Source organism: Hakea prostrata, chromosome 6 (assembly GCF_041222555.1).
Source record: "Hakea prostrata isolate BN-2017 chromosome 6, UWA_Hpros_2, whole genome shotgun sequence".
NCBI lineage: Eukaryota > Viridiplantae > Streptophyta > Magnoliopsida > Proteales > Proteaceae > Hakea > Hakea prostrata.
Genome location: NC_142605.1, coordinates 25,606,383 through 25,623,208, shown reverse-complemented (window position 1 = coordinate 25,623,208; position 16,826 = coordinate 25,606,383). Strand labels below are relative to the sequence as shown.

General features: G+C 44.7%; 1 protein-coding gene and 1 pseudogene across 1 annotated transcript; both read right to left on the bottom strand.

The window, feature by feature from the left end:
• Positions 1-454: 454 nt before the first annotated feature.
• On the bottom strand, positions 455-12,613 carry LOC149012903 (non-specific phospholipase C6-like; annotated as a pseudogene).
• Positions 12,575-13,591, bottom strand: LOC149012902 (18.1 kDa class I heat shock protein-like). The gene has a single exon (XM_089158635.1). It carries the CDS (start codon positions 13,296-13,298, stop codon positions 12,744-12,746), a length of 555 nt encoding a protein of 184 aa, XP_089014761.1. The 5' UTR covers positions 13,299-13,591; the 3' UTR covers positions 12,575-12,743.
• Between the last annotated feature and the right edge of the window lie 3,235 nt (positions 13,592-16,826).

Sequence of the window (16,826 nt, the reverse complement as noted above, 5' to 3'; positions counted from 1 at the left end):
ATTCTTAATATTTAAAAAAAAAAAAATGCCCCTTCACCTCTGAAAAGAATTTTTGTTATTATTACCTTTTAAAGTGTGCATATGCCAGGGCAGCTTGTTCAAAAGATGAAAAAGAAAAAACACACACAAAATTTTATGTGTCTAAATCTAACTCGACCACAACCTTCCTTCCATCATACAAAATAATCCTGTTAAAAGTACACCAACTCTTTAATCCGAAAGCCGCCTCTGACAACCAAGTCAGTTCATGCACCACCCAGGTATATATACTCTTTTTGGTGACTGCAAAATATAAATTTGAGCAAATTGCACAGGCACCCCCAAAATGGAGGCCTTAAAGCATTGACACCCCACTTTATGTTTAAAAAACACATAGGTCCTATTCCGTTAGAATGGTTAGTTATATTATTACAAAGACTATTATACCCTTGACTTATTCTCCAAGAAATCTTACTCATTTACCAAAAAAAAACCCCTGCGCACAACTGTTCAACCATTTTCTTCCTTGCACATCTTCTTTTGCTTATGTTTTTCTAAGGGAAGCTACGTCTGGTAACACCTCTGCAACAAATCAAAACCCCCACAAAACACAATTGGTAATCTTTTCCATTATCGTCCTCCACGGCAGGACCACGTGTGGATAAAGATGGAAGAAAAAACGCAAAGGATCTTGCGAGAAATACCGGACAATCAGGCCTAGGCAACGTGAATTCTCCCACTAGCTGTTCAAACGTACCAGCCCAAGCATAAGTTGGAGGAGAGGTTGAACATCTTCTTTATAGTTGCAAGTATTGAAGAATGCTCAAACTCAGAGCTCGGAGTTGGACTCACTACAAGAAATTATCATTCATAAGAAAAGAAAAGGATAAAATCAAACTGAAATTACCAGTGCGTTTCTTGATCCAAGGAGACACTATGATTGTTGGCACACGAACTCCCAAATCTATCAAACTTGAAACAGTCAGGAGTAGAGCCTGTGTTCCCATCACATATGGAGTAGTAACATGATCGAAGAACCCACCATGCTCATCATAATTAATTATCAAAAAGGGTCTCATTCCATTAGGGCTCGATCTTAAAGCCTCATAAACCTCCTTCACGATCTTCTGCCCAGCGGCAACATCATGTGAAGGGTGATCATCGTGATGAGGATCAATTATGCTTCTGGATCCGACTGAGCCTCCTCTCGTATCCGGGACGATGAGTCCTGCAAGAAAGGTTAGATGCGGGCCGGCTTGTGTGCCGGGCAGCCGCCTCCGATGGCAAAGTTAGATGATGAACAGAATGAGGTCTCGTGCAAGAAGCTACACAAGATTATGCTCAAAGTGTCTTGGTTCCTTACCGGAGGGGTAGATCTATGCATTTATAGTGCGGGTGTTACCTTTTACGTGTTTGGTAAGTTGGCCTGACAAGGACTGATGTTTCTCCTCGGATCATGCTCCCTTGTCGTTAGCCCCCTTCAATCAGCTGTCGAGTTGACCTTCTATAATAAGGATGATTGCTATATTTGTGGCGTACGTTACGCCTTCGGTTATAGAAGATCGGCATCCTTCCCGACTAATCAGCTATGTGGAGCCCCATTCAGCTGGGACCCGATTACGTTGCATCATGATATGGCCGGGTGTAACCCGATTAATATGTCGGTACCCATTAACTCGGGTTATACCCGCCTGGTGCATATCCTTCCGTATCATAAGCCCCCTATCCCGATCGTTGCTTGCGATGTTCGGGATAGTTAAGTGGTTGGAATGAGTCGTGTCTCGGGAGGTTCCACGACTTCCCTTCCCTCGGGACATTTCCAGGGATGTCCCTTAGTGGGCGCATTGAATGCCTGCGCACTAAAGTGACCAGCCGTTTTTTGTAACGGCTGTCCTCAGGACTTCGCCCAACCTGGGATTGACACGTCAGGTGGCTAGGCGTAGGCCTCATAATGAGAGCTTCGGGGGAGGCGAACCGTTTTTGCTTTGCAACCGTTGATCGTCAAGAGTCGTAACCGTCGATCCGGAGTGTAACGCCTCTTCCGGTAGTATAAATAGGGGCCTTTACCTTCCTTTTCTTCTCACTTGTTTTCTTCGCTCTCGACTAAGCAACGCTCCCGACTGACTTCTGAAGCCTTCTCAAGCCTTCCCTGCTCTTTAATCAGTAAGTTTCTTTTTCCTTATGGCCCCGAGAAGATATAAGGCCCCGAAGAAGCCAAAAGTAAGCTTGAGAGGGTTTAGGTATCAAAACAAGGTTCCCGTCCCCATCTACCGTGATAGGCGTCGTCGGGCTGAGGGTTATACCAGCGAGGGTGATAGCGATCAAACGAAAAAATACAACCTGACCGGGGATCGCCTGAAAGAACTCCATGAGCAATCTTCTGATGAGGAGAAATCCAAATCTAATAGCTGCTCAACCCAGGACGACGATCCCCGACTCTATGATGAGATTCAAGAGATGTTCCGTAAGGACAAAGAGAGGCAGGCGATGCAAGCCTCGGCTCCATCCCTCGCACCCGATGAAGTGGAAGGGGAAATAGAGACCGGGGTAGAAGCAGAGGAAGAGGCCGAGGTTGAGACCATTCCAAGTGTAGAATCTCGGGAGGGTCCTGATCAAAGTTTCGACTCGAACCCTGTTCTTGTTTCTGATTCTGCCACTCCTTCCGCTCAGAGTGCCCTAAGACCCGAGTCTACGGCCACTTCTCGAGATCCCCCTGCCGTATCTTCCCAAGCCTTTCTTCGGACTGATGTCCCATCTACCTCCCGACCATCCAGATCAAAAGCTCCCCCTCGACCGCCCTTTCAACGTCCTAGCGGTTTCCGGGGGGCCATCCCTCGTAAACCTGACGTTAAAAAACTCGACTCCGCGGCCTTAGAAATTCTTCAAGCCGAACCCTTAACTCCCTGGCACATTAATTTTGTCCAGAACTCCTCGGGACCTGAATTCTATCTTTGCTCCTTGTTTCCCGAGGATCTGGATAGGTTCTTGGGTAGTTTTGGTATTCCTGAGGGGTATCAGGTTATTATCCCGACTGACAGCCAGAGAGTAAATAGTCCTCCCGAGGGATTTTATCCCTTATATTATGATGCTTTTATCGGGGGGTTACGTCTCCCGTTGCATGATCTTTTCATAGATGTGCTTGAGCATTATAAGCTCAGTCCTTCCAATTTGAGCCCGAACAGTTGGAGGATTATGATCGGGTTCGTCGGTTTCTGTAAGTCGATCGGGGTCTTCCCGACTTTTGGCTTATTCCACCATTACTATTCCCTTCATCCTCACAGCCAACGCGGCTGGTTTTTCTTATCCAAAAGAATTTCCCCTTCTCAAGGGAACTTTATTCTGAAGGATTCCCTCCCGTCCACTACCAAGAAATGGCGGGAGTTTTATCTCTTTTTTAAACCGCCTTCTCCCGAGCCCTTCCGTACCCAATTCCAAGAAGTCTCCAAGGGGAAGATTGACCGTCTGAATATTCCTGTCGCCCTTCATCCCGAGGAGGAGGACTATGTAGATATAATAAACTCGGTTGACGATGACGAACTCGCAGTCCATGGGTATTCCATGGAGTACGAGTCAGTTCTTCAGCTATGGGGTTTCTCCCCGAGTAAGTCTCTTTTTGTTATTTATGTGTTGTCTATGTTGTGCTGACCTGATACGTACTCTTCGTCTTTCAGTGAGTCAAAACATCTCCGAAGATGATCTTCTGGCCATGGCGCTCGGGAATATGGACGAGGCCAAGCGACGGAAGCCTGTGTCTACAAGCAAGACTCCTTCGGGAGTACTCAAAAAAGTCCCGGCTCAAACTCCTGCCGCTGCCAAGGCGATAGCCCTTCCTCCCGGGGCATCCCCGGACAAGAGTTTAAAGAAAAAGGCTCCTTCCTCGGGAGCTGAGAAGCGTAAGGGAGACGGCGTCCCTCGTCCTTCAAAAAGGGTTCGTATTGACGAACCGGCTCGGGAGGTTGCCCCTTCTTCCTCGGGTGGTGACCTTGGTTTCAACTCCGTTTTCAGCGACTCGGAGTATGCTGAACAGTGGCTGAATGATGCCACTAACGATGCTGATGCAACATATCTGTGCAACCTCCCGAACAGGGAATTTTTTAATGAGGGATTCAGGTACCTGTCTTTCCTCTTTTTTCTCCCGAATCACTATTATGAATCTTCTTACCCGGTAAATTCTTTCTTCGGATATGTTGCTGGTCTTGTGCACATTTTTTCGAGTCTCTTCGCGAGCTCGGGACCAAGCCAAGCGATTAGCGCTGGCCGAACAGCTCCATGGGGAGTCGAACGTTCGGGCCCGCACTGCTATTTCTGCCAAGGAAGATGCGGAGAAGAAAATGAAGGACGCCGAAGAGAAGGCGGCGAACCTGAAGAAGGAAAGGGATGTCCTTTCCAAAAGCAAGAGCAAATACAAAGGGAAGGTCAGTGACTTGGAAGAGAAAGTCGGGAAGATGTCCGAGGATCTGAAGGCATCTGAAGCCCTTCTATTGGTGGAGAAGAATGAGAATGCCCAGCTGAGAGACAGATTGAAAGAGCTGGAGTCCTCGGGTACAGGAGCTTCAAGGCGAAGTGTGCTGGAGGAATACTTCTCGACTCCAGAGTTCAAGAGTCTCCTCCTGGCGGTGGCTACTCCCTCCTTTAAGAGAGGTATGCGGGTTGCCTTTAAGAAGGCTCTGCAGCAAACTGACCTTCCTCGCCCCCGAGAGCTGGAGAAACTACTGGACCCCCAGATTTATGATGAACTCAAACGCCCTCGTCCCGAAGGCCTTCCCGAGATTGAGGATTTCCCCTTTCCTGATGCTGTGGACTACATTGATCCTCTTCCCCAAACCCCTCCTGAAGACGAAGTAAGGGAGGAAGATGAGGACGAAGCAACAACAGTTCGGGAAGGAGATAGTGAGTTGCCGGAGGAGCCTGAACGGGGCGAGGAGGAGATCCAAGGTTCGCCTGCCAACACTGTAGGCCTGCTGGAGTCCCTCGAGGGCGTGACCGAACCAGCTGTTGCGGAGGACCTTCCCGGGAGTCCTTCAGTTAAAATTGATTAAGTCTTAATGCTGAATATTGTAATCCTTTTATGACTGAATCAAATTTTTCTTCGTTTTTGCATAAACCTGAGTATACGATATTTTTAAGAAAAAATGCAATTCCCATTTAAGAAGGAAGTAATTAATCAAACGGGAATCATCCCGAGTAAATGGTATCTTTAAGAAAAGATGCAAGTTCCTTTATAAAGGAGTAATTAATCAGACGGGAATCATCCCGAGTGTATGGTATCTTTAAGAAAAGATGCAAGTTCCTTTATAAAGGAGTAATTAATCAGACGGGAATCATCCCGAGTGTATGGTATCTTTGAGAAAAGATGCAAGTTCCTTTAGAAAGGAGTAATTAATCAGACGGGAATCATCCCGAGTGAATGGTATCTTTGAGAAAAGATGCAAGTTCCTTTATAAAGGGTCGTTTAATCGACGGAATCATCCCGAGTGTATGGTATCTTTGAGAAAAGATGCAAGTTCCTTTAGAAAGGAGTAATTAATCAGACGGGAATCATCCCGAGTGAATGGTATCTTTGAGAAAAGATGCAAGTTCCTTTATAAAGGAGTAATTAATCAGACGGGAATCATCCCGAGTGAATGGTATCTTTGAGAAAAGATGCAAGTTCCTTTAGAAAGGAGTAATTAATCAGACGGGAATCAACCCGAATTTATTGTGTCTTCTTTAGAAAGATTCGATCCGAAAATGTGAAGTCACAAACGGTATTGACCCGATGTCTTTATTGGTAAAACTTCTTCAAATTTGTGGAATGCCATGAGCGATCAATCGGGTTTCCGTCTTCGATTCTCTTCAGTCGGTATGATCCTGGCCTTGTTTCTTTTCCACCAGATAAGGTCCTTCCCATGTTGGAGCTAATTTTCCTTGATTTCTTGGGTCTGAAGCCCCTGTTCGTCTTAAAACCAGATCCCCCGATCTATATCTTCGGTTGTTAACCCGAGAGTTGTAGTGCTGTGCCACTCTTTTTTGATACAATAGATTTTTCTGTTGTGCTTTTGTCCGGGTTTCTTGCAAGAGATCTAAATTCTCCCTGAGTCCTTCATCATTTTGTTGTTCATTAAATGTATCATAACGCAATGATCCCGCCAATACTTCCACGGGAGCTAGGGCCTCGGTCCCATAAGCCAAACAAAAGGGGTTTCGCCGTTGGGGTTCATACCGTAGTTCGTATGACCAGTACACTCGGGAGTTCCTCGACCCACATTGCCCGATTATCCTCCAACCTCTTTTTGATCCCGTCAAGAAGTGTCCTGTTGGTGACCTCAACCTGCCCATTGCTCTGGGGGTAGGAAACCGAAGCGAATCGATGTTCTATATGGTACCTCATACAAAAGGCTTTGAACCCGGCACCTTCAAATTGTTTGCCGTTGTCTGTTACTAGTATCCGGGGTATCCCGAACCTGTATATTATCTTCTCTTGAAAAAACTTTTCCATCTGTTTCTCCGTGATGGAAGATAATGGCTCAGCCTCGACCCACTTTGTGAAGTAGTCTATTGCAACCACCATGTACTCCCGATTCTTGGGAGCTTTCGGTAGTTTCCCGACTAGGTCCATTCCCCACATCGCAAATGGGGTCGGGTTGGAGATGGGTACCATGGGGACCGCTGGTAACTTTGGGACATTAGCGTGTTTCTGGCACCGTTCGCACTTACGAACATATTCAATCGCGTCTTTTTGTATTGTAGGCCAGAATATTCCCGATCTTAATATTTTTTGTGCTAACGCCTTCCCACCCATATGTGCACCACATATGCCTTCGTGGATTTCAGCAAGGGCGTAACTCGCTCGGGACGGTCCTACACATTTTAAGAGAGGATTCGTGAAGGACCTTCTATATAGGTGCTCCCCGACCATGGTGAACCGAGCAGCTTGGTTCCGAACTTTCTTTGCTTCTTTCGGATCAGTCGGGAGGATGTCATCCCGAATATACGAAATTAGAGGTGTGGTCCAGTCTGATTCTTTGCTGATCTCAAGGGTTTCCAGTTCTTGGATACTCGGGCTATTTAACTCTTCAATGTAAACCGCTGAGTCCAAGTTTTTGTAACTTGCCATTGACAGTCGGGAGAGTTCATCTGCATTCTCATTTTCCTTTCTTGGTATCTGTCGGTATGTTACCTGCTCAAAGAAGGTTTGAAGCTGTCCAACTTTGACCAAGTATTTAGCCATTCTTTCATCCTTAGCTTCATACTCCCCCCTGATTTGGTTGACAACCAATTGAGAATCACTTCTCACTTCCAGCTCCCGAACCCTGAGAGCTCGGGCCACTCGCAAGCCTGCTATGACTGCCTCATACTCTGCCTCATTGTTTGAGGCTGGGAATTTGAATCTTATTGCGTAGCTGATGGTGAAGTTCTCGGGACTACAGAGAGTCAATCCTGCTCCCGATCCTGAAATATTACTCGAACCATCAACATGTAGAATCCACAACTCGGATTTTCCTTCTGTTGGCACTTGGTCATTTCTCTGTGGTATAGTGCTTTCGACTATAAAGTCGGCCAACACCTGGGCTTTTATAGCCGTCCTCGGCCTGAATTCAATCTGGTACTCGCTAAGTTCCACGGACCACCCGACCATCCTCCCTGCTACATCTGGCCTTTGAAGTATTTTCTTTAACGGGAAGTTAGTCGGGACTATGATCGGGTGCGACTGGAAGTAGGGTCTTAGTTTTCGTGATGCCACGAGAAGTGCCAACGCTTGCTTATCAATGTCCGGGTACCGTTTTTCAGCATCTATAAGCACATGGCTCACATAATAGATTGGGTTCTGAACTGTATCACCCCGAACCAAAACTGCACTGACCGCTGTTGGCGAGATTGCCAGATAAACCGTAAGAGCTTCTCCAGACAGGGGTCGGGCCAAAGCGGTGTTGTCCCGAGGTATGTTACAAGATGATCGAAGGCCCGTTGACACTCCGGTGTCCAAGCAATTGTTCCCGAGCGACGTAGTCTTCAAGGCTTTGAAGAATGTATTACACTTTTCCCCGGCTCGGGATATGAACCGATTCAAAGCGGCCACCCTCCCGGTTAAACACTGGATTTCTTTTATAGTAACTGGTGGTGTCATGTTGGCCAATGCTTGAATCTTTTCGGATTAGCCTCGATCCCTCTTTGGGAAACCATGAACCCAAGAAACTTTCCCGAGGATACCCCAAAGGCGCATTTTCGGGGTTCGGCGCATTCGGTATGTCCTAAGCACATCGAATGTCTCCTCCAAGTCAGCCAAATGTCCTGCCCGAACCAAACTTTTTACAAGCATGTCGTCCACATATACCTCCATGTTCCGCCCGATCTGTTTTTGAAAGATCCTATTGACACCCTCGATAAGTTGCCCCTGCATTTTTAAACCGAATGGCATTACTCGGTAGTAATAGCTCTCCCGGTCAGTCATGAAGGAAGTGTATTTCTCGTCTTCCCGACTCATTAAGATCTGGTTATATCCAGTATCGTCCATGAAGCTAAGGACCTCATGACCTGCGGTAGCATCGATCAAAAGATCAATCCTCGGGAGAGGATAGCAATCCTTGGGGCAGCCTTATTCAAGTCGGTATAATCGGTACACATTCTCCATTTCCCATTTGCTTTTTTCACCATAACTACATTGGCAAGCCAGGTTGGGCATTCGATTGGTTCTATGAAACCCGACCTCTCCAATTTTTCTACTTCTACCCTGATTGCCTCATGCTTTTCAATTGCGAAATTTCTTCGTCTTTGGATGACCGGGTAGCATCTTTCGTATCCGAGTTTGTGCTCTGCTACCCGTCTGTCTATCCCGGCATATCATTTGCGACCATGCGAAGATATCGCATTATCACACAAGAACCGGGTAAGTCCCTTCTTGAAATCGTCTGGCTGCTCTGAACCAATGAACGTTCCTCGATCGGGAAAGGATTGACTAAGTTGGATCCTTTCCAGCTTTTCGACGGGTTCCGCCCGCTGCATGCTTTCTTCATCACGGTCATCCCGAACCTCGACGTTCATGCCGTTCCGAACTTTCGGCTTCGCTTTTCCTTCGGATAGTTTGTATAACATTGTCGGGAAGCCGATTGATCCGAGCAACATTCCCCGACTCCGGATTCGGTCGGGAACTTTAACTTCATATGCACGGAGACACTCTGCTTCAAGTGCGTTCAACGTTGGTCGCCCCGAAATGACGTTGTATGCCGACGGTTCCGGACCACCATGAAATTTACCCGAACCGAAGTATCTCGGGGTGACACTCCCACTTTGAGATCCGGATGGATAGTTCCTTCGCTCTTGTGGATGATCCCGCGAAACCATATAGTGGCGTTGATGATGGTGTTAACAAATCATCAGCCAACTTTAATCTTCGAAGGCATCATACGAGATGAGGTCGACAGAGGATCCCGTGTCCACCAGAACTCGGTGAACTTCCCGGTTGGCTATCTTGACTTTGATGATGATTGCGTCATCATGCGGTGACATGACACCGTCAAGGTCAGCGTCCGTAAAGGTTATTGGCTCGGGCATCTGGATTTTGCCTTTTCTTAGGCAAATGTACAGCCCCCACGAACCGAGCCTTTTGTTTCGCCTTTCGATCGACTCCACGGTTGGTCCCCCTATTATGGCGTACACGGGTGTTTCCTCCCGATCTTCCTTCTCTTTCCCTTTGTCCGCTTTTTGTCAAGCTCTTTTGGGCTTGGGGATCGACCTCTCTTCTTTGGCGCCGGTGAATATGCTTGACTCTTCCCCGACTGCCTCACGTATTGACCCAACTTTCCTTGTTGAATCAACTTTTCTATTTCGAACTTGATTCCGACGCAGCATCCGTATGGTGCCCGTAATCTTGATGGAATCGGCAATATTTGGTCATATCCCGGTCCTCCGGAGGTGCACGTATCTTCCCGGGCCATTTCAACTCCTTTTTATCCCGGATATTCATCGAGAATCTCGACGGCTTCGAGTTTAAAGGAGTATAGTTTACCTGTTCACGCTTCCGGTTACTTTTGGCCTTTGATGCTTGTCACTTGGGGATGGTTTTCCTCACGATCCGATCTTTTGTCCCGATCCGATCTCCTGTCCCGATCTGCTTTAACCCGGGCATCTATCACCTCATAGACACCGGCTTGCTTTTGGCACCTGCGTAACACATGCCGTCGTTTTGGCTTGTCCGTAAGCAAGACCTCCGAAGCCTTTGGTGAGTAATGCCACTCCAAAGCGCGCTGTATGCCACTTGGTCATCTAGCTCCTCGATCTCGATGGCAACTTCATCAAATCTTTTCGAGATAATCCCGAATGGACTCATTTCGGCCTTGTCGTATGCCAAAGAGACGTCGGATGTCTTTTTACTCCCGATTGCGCTTCGGAACCGAGCTATGAATTTTTGGGCCGCTCCCGGAAATTATTTATTGATGCGGACGTGAGACTAAACCATTTTATAGCCGGGCCCTTCGGTGATCTGAAAGGTTCTGCGAGCAATTCATCCTCCCGACCTAGCACCGTCATCACCGATTTAAAGTAGCTGATGTGCTCTTTTGGATTTGTTTTCCCTCAAAAGGGGTGAAGGTTGGCATGATAAAATTCCTTGGTAGAGGCATGTTCATGATTTCGTCGAGAATGGCTCCCGATCTACTACATCAAGATCCTCGTCATGATCCCGATCTTCTAGTTTCGCTCGACCTCGGCCACTCGCCTCCGCACCGGTTCCGCCTTGTACCTTCCTCATCGATTCGACTCGTTCCTTTTTGAGTGAAGGTTTGTAGTTTCCTTCCTTTGGGATGGTGCCCGAGAGGTCGAGATTCTCGATCTTGAAGGTTGGGGCTGGCTTTCTCCTTCTGCTCCTTCTCCACGATCTTATCAACATGCTCCCGACTATACCGGGGCAGGACCTGTTTTGGCGGCAGAAATACGTTCTAGAGCACCATCCTTGTCCCATTGCGTGGTTTGGCGCTGCCGATCGTTGTCCTCCCTCTGCTCCCGTTATTTTGTTCTCGATGCGCCTTGATGTCGGGCTCCTCGCACCGTCCGAGGCTCTCATTAGCCTTCCCGCCGGTGTTCGCCTTGGCCTTGTTCGACCCCAATTTGATGTACTAAACCACGTAATCCCCTTGCATTTCGAGCATACCTTTACGCGTTCGTCCATTCCCATTGGCCCGTCCCGGGCCTCGTGATGTCCCTTCTTCAATTGGATCGTCCCGAACCATATTGTCCGGGAGCATCTCTTGTTCTTCGTGACCGCGATTAATCGTTTCTTCGGGAATTACTCGATCATCCCCGCACTTTCTTGTCGGGAACGTCCATTTGTTCGCTTACCATGACTTGAAGGTTTGTCTTCCCACGCGCCCCCGTGGGATCAATTATCCCGGATCCGACGGCCTCCTCTCGTATCCGCCTTTCGTGTTTGGTAAGTTGGCCGACAGGACCGATGTTTCTCCTCGGATCATGCTCCCTTGTCGTTAGCCCCTTCAATCAGTGTCGAGTTGACCTTCTATAATAAGGATGATTGCTATATTTGTGGCGTACGTTACGCCTTCGGTTATAGAAGATCGGCATCCTTCCCGACTAATCAGCTATGTGGAGCCCCATTCAGCTGGGACCCGATTACGTTGCATCATGATATGGCCGGGTGTAACCCGATTAATATGTCGGTACCCATTAACTCGGGTTATACCCGCCTGGTGCATATCCTTCCGTCCCCCTCCTTTGGTTGCGCTTCCTCCTGGGGGCGCGCCCCCCGCCCCGCCCCCCGCCCCGCGGCGCTTTCCTTCTCTCGCATCTCTCTTGAACTTCAAATTGTATTGGTGGAACTTAGATATATATATATTTTGATTTCGGTAAATTCCTGTAAACCAGAGTGGCAAGGATGCTCTGGAAGTAAATACCAAAATCAATCCCATTCTCATGGAGAGAATCGAAGAAGATGGTTTTCTGTGGGTATCCATGCGCAAGCTATTTCTTAACATGGCTGATTGACCCATGAGAAGTTGCAGAGTAGACAAATAGCCAGGAATCGAAGAGAACCATCAGTCGAAGACGGCGAACTTATGAACCAGAGATTCATAGATGGGTAACGATTTAGGATGGAAGCCATTCATCACTGCATCGGAGAGGTTAGAGGAGATGGTTAGAGCTTGTTTGACGAATCCAGTCATGGAAGGAACAAGACTGGAGCCAAAGAGTGGCCTGGATCAGAGTCTACATATTCGGCGCCGTCAGTGAAGTAGATGGATTGGGAACCGGAGGTTTGATTTTTTATTTTATTTTTTTCTCCTCAGTGTAAGGGCATTTTTGGAATTAAAAGAAAATTAACAGTGGGTTAATAGTTTCATTAACAAAATGGACTAGTGTGTTTTTTGAATTGGGGTGTCTGTGTTTTTTAAACATAAAGTGGGGTGTCAGTGTTTCACAGCTTCCATTTTGGGGTGGCAGTACAATTTGCTCTATAAATTTTATATTGAGAATAACACCAGGGCTTTAAAGTTGATGAGCTAAGGGAAGGGGATTTAAAAATATCAAAGCAAACCAAAGAAGTGACTTTATTAGAGGATCTACTGCAGTTTACATATTACATAATTATTGGCATTGCCAAAGGACTTGCAAACTCCATAAAAACAGAAAAGGAAACAAAACCCATATTACAAATTATAAACACTACATTTTCACACCAAAAGCCAACTAATCTCCATTTTCATCTATTGCGAATTGATCGAAGCGACAATAACTGAAGAGCAGATACAATGTGAGGCTCTGAGCTAAAATTCCATTTAGCCAGAGATTTCAATTGGCTTAATCTCAAGCTTCTTCACCACTGCTTTGGGAACATTCACAATGAGCACTCCATTCTCCATATTTGCCTTCGCCTGATCAATCTTTACATTCTCTGGTAACTGAAACCTTCTCAAGAACTTGCCAAAACTGCGCTCCATTTGATGCCACTTGTCATTCTTCTCTTCTTTCTCTCTACTTCTCTCTCCGCTGATCTGAAGAATATTATCATCTCCAACTTCAACCTTCACTTCTTCTTTCTTTAGCCCAGGAAGATCAACTTTGAAGATATGAGCTTCTTGGGTTTCCTTCCAATCGGTGGGAGGAGTGACCAAATCAGAAGTTGGAGAGTTGGAGAAAACAGAAGAGATGAAGGGGCAGCGCTGGAAGGGATCCCAGATATCGAGAGAGAGTGGGTCGAAAGTGTTTGTTCTTGGGCCGCTGAGAAGAGATGAGATGAAGGGGCACTGCTCGAAGGGATCCCAGAGATCTCTAGAGAGTGGGTTGGAGATGTTTGTTACTGGGCCACCTAAGACTCTTGGGATGAGAGACATTATTTTCTTGCTGGGTTTAACAGCTAGATGAGTTGATTGTTTTGTAGGAATGCTGATTTGAGAATTGCAGAGAGAGTGTTTGGTGGTTTCAGATGAACTGGGAGGAAAGGATTTGGCTATTATATAGTTGAGAACAAGGCATTCTAGCACAATCAGGGAAGTGTTGGTGTCTTTTCTTTATCCAAGAGGAAACTAGAAAGAGCTGTAGGTTCCATGATATACTGTCATTTTCTTTTCTCACATTTTCTAGGGTTTTCTCTTAGCTTCTAGCTTGTTCTTCTTTATGGGTTGCGTGAGGCCCATGCCCATTTATCAAAGTGTTTTTTATTTTTTATTTTTGATAAGAGCCCATTTATCAAAGTTACAGTGTGGAGAAAACTTTTCTTGGTTCAGGAGGATGGAGTATCTCTAGGCTAGCACTACACTTCACATTCCAAATAAGAGCAACCAATTCACGCAGTCACATAGTATCACCTACGTGGCCCTCAAATCGCAACACTTGGGTGATCGATAGAGAATTAGTACCGTGAGGGAAAGGTGAAAAGAATCCTCACCAGGAGAGTGAAATAGAACATGAAACTGTAAGCTCCCAAGCAATGGGAGAAGACCAAGGCATGCCCATTGAAGATCGAATGAGCCAACAACTCATAAGTAAGAGATGTAGCAAAAACGAGTCTTCCTAGGACAGTTATCACTGCTTATGGACTCGAAGTTGGGTGACCCATCCATGACTAGGATGAAGCTTGGTAAAACAAATAGATATCTAAACTAACTGATGTTGAAGAATCAACGAATGAGTTGTGGCTAAGGGTGAAATGCCATTTGAACCTAAAGCTAGCTAGTTCCCCTCTGAAATGCATTGAGGTGCAGCAATTGCTTGGACATCTATGGATAAAGCATAGTTTCGATGTGGACTACTGCGAGGGTGGTACCAAATTGAGGCAAACTCTAAAAGTGACTATGTCCCTAGATATGGACTAGTCAAACGATTGTGTTCGAAGGCTTGCTAAATAAAAGGATCAGGTGGGCTTGAATCATTTTAAAAATCACAGGCATGGACCAAGTTCTTGGTTTGATTATGAACTTCTTCAAGTTGGTGCTTCGATGAACTGGGGAACAAGATGCCATATATGGGGGGACTTGAGTAAAATCTTCAGAAAATGAGGAAGTAAATTGATGAATGAATTTGTAATTTTGTCTTATCTAGCGAGTTCTCTCATTCTACTGGTTAGGGCTTTTAAGGTTTTCCATGCTATCACATTTCAAATGCCACAGTTTATCATTTTTTTTTTTTTTTGTACAAAGGAGTTTTATTAAGCCCGGGGATAGGGATATTAATATGCTTCAGCGAGAGTCTAACCAACGACCTCTTCACTAAGAGGTGTTGGTTTCAACCACTAGAACAGCTTTGAGTTAGCCAGTTTATCACTTCTATCCATGAAAATTTATGATGTCTTTAGTTAGTTTTTCTAAATACTATAGAAGTAAATACAAAATGTCATTGTAGATAAAAAAATTACTAAAAAAAATTATTTATTTTACCCTTTTATCCCTAGGTTTTATTGGAGGATTGGATTGGGCTTTTTTTTTTTTTTTTTTTTTTTTATATCAATTATCATTCTATATTATACCCATTTAAAAGGAAAAGAGTACAAGAATTCATTATGGATCAAGAATGAAAAATGGCTTGATGACTTTTGTCAGTTATAAATTATGGAATGAAAAATAAGTTTGGTATCTCAAAATAAAAAAATTGTAAAAAAATGATAATGCAAATTAATACCAAAAAAGCCCTATTAATTTAAATATTAAAATTACATTAATACAAAAAAAACCCTATTAATTAAAATGTAAATAATTAACATAATTATCAAAAAATACATCAAACAAAATATTATGTTAATGATTTTCATATAAACTATAAATCTTGCTAGAAAACAATCATACTTATCACAACTTCAATGTAATGTTTACTACAATTAAAACTACACCATATACTTGTAGCAAATAAAATCTACACCGAATTCCACTAGCAACATTATTGACAAAAAAATTTAGAAAAGATAGAAAAGGAAAATAAAATCTACAAGCATTAAGCAAAAAAGTACACATATAATTGAAATTCCCATCCACGCATTAACTCACATCATCCCCCAAAACTGCACAAACTAGAGAATCCAAAACAACACCAAGCTTAGAGAAATAAGTGAATTAGGCAAGAAGGAGATGGAAGACGACATGGGTGGATTTGGTGCTTGATGATTGGTGGACTAGGGAGTCGGATTTGTGCAAAAAGCTTTCACTCGAGCAAATTTTGGAGAAGAATGTGGGCTTTAATGCTTTGCCTTCGTCTTTTGTTACAAGTAGGCTGTCATGTAAAAGGAGGCGAGGAATGAAGAATGATTATTGCTGCTAAACAATGAATCAATAAAATTATGCAACCTTGTGATGTTGTTTCAGGAAGAATGAAAGACCATTGCCTTCCAGAATACTTGCAAGCTGAGAAGCAACAGGAGGAGGGAGTGCCAAGTGATCTCATTGATTGGGAGGATTGCATTATTGAATCACTCCTACTTCATATGGTGAATGCATGAGGAGGAAATAGAACAGGGTCACTACAACACCTTATTGGATTTGCACTTTTTTAATTCAGGGTACAACATCTAGGTTTTGGTTATGGATTGTGGTACTTCAATTTTTGTATCTTACTTCAAGGTCTGTATTATGTTTACCTCTTTCTTTAGGGTTTCATGCTTCTTATTTTTTCTTGATATGGCATTCTGGTATTAGTAAAGATGCATAGTATTTTCACCCAACTCCGCCAGTGTTTTGCTGTCAGGTCCCAAGCCCGGGTAAAGGAGGAGGGTTGGTGCGTCAGGTCAGCAGCCGGCACCGAAAAAAATTTAGCCAAACATTTTTTCATGGATTCGACCTTATATGATAAAAGCTATGCTAGGGTGTTCCCCGACAAAAGAAGCGACGCACTACACTATGACCCGGGTGTAGTATTTTCACCCAAAAACCAAGAAAAAAGAAAGGTAAAGATGTATAGTATGGTGTTTGGAATTTATCTAAACTCTATACTTTGTAATGTAAACCTAACAGGAGCTGTAGCAGCCATGTCGTTTGAATTTGGAGGGCTTGGCCTAGGAGTAATGGTGGGTATGGAAGAACTTCTTGGTGAAGACACACAAGAGTAATAGGAGACTGAAGGTGAAGTTAACAAAGCCATGGTAAGCAACAAGATGAACCAAAAGGTGGAAGTCATTAATGATGACTGAAAACATAATCTCTCGCTAAAGGCTTTGAAGAGAAAAATTAGAACAAATGATTCAAATGGATCTGAGAAACGGAAAAGGAATGGAGACAAACTTGAAAAATGTAGAGCTTATGATTCTTCCAAAGAATGACGAATCTATTGCAACATTAAGGCGGTGGAGCATTCCTACTTACGTTAGAATTTGAGGTGAGAAGTGAGAAAAGAAGAAAAAAGGTATGGTCTTCATAAAAGAATGTGTAATGACTATT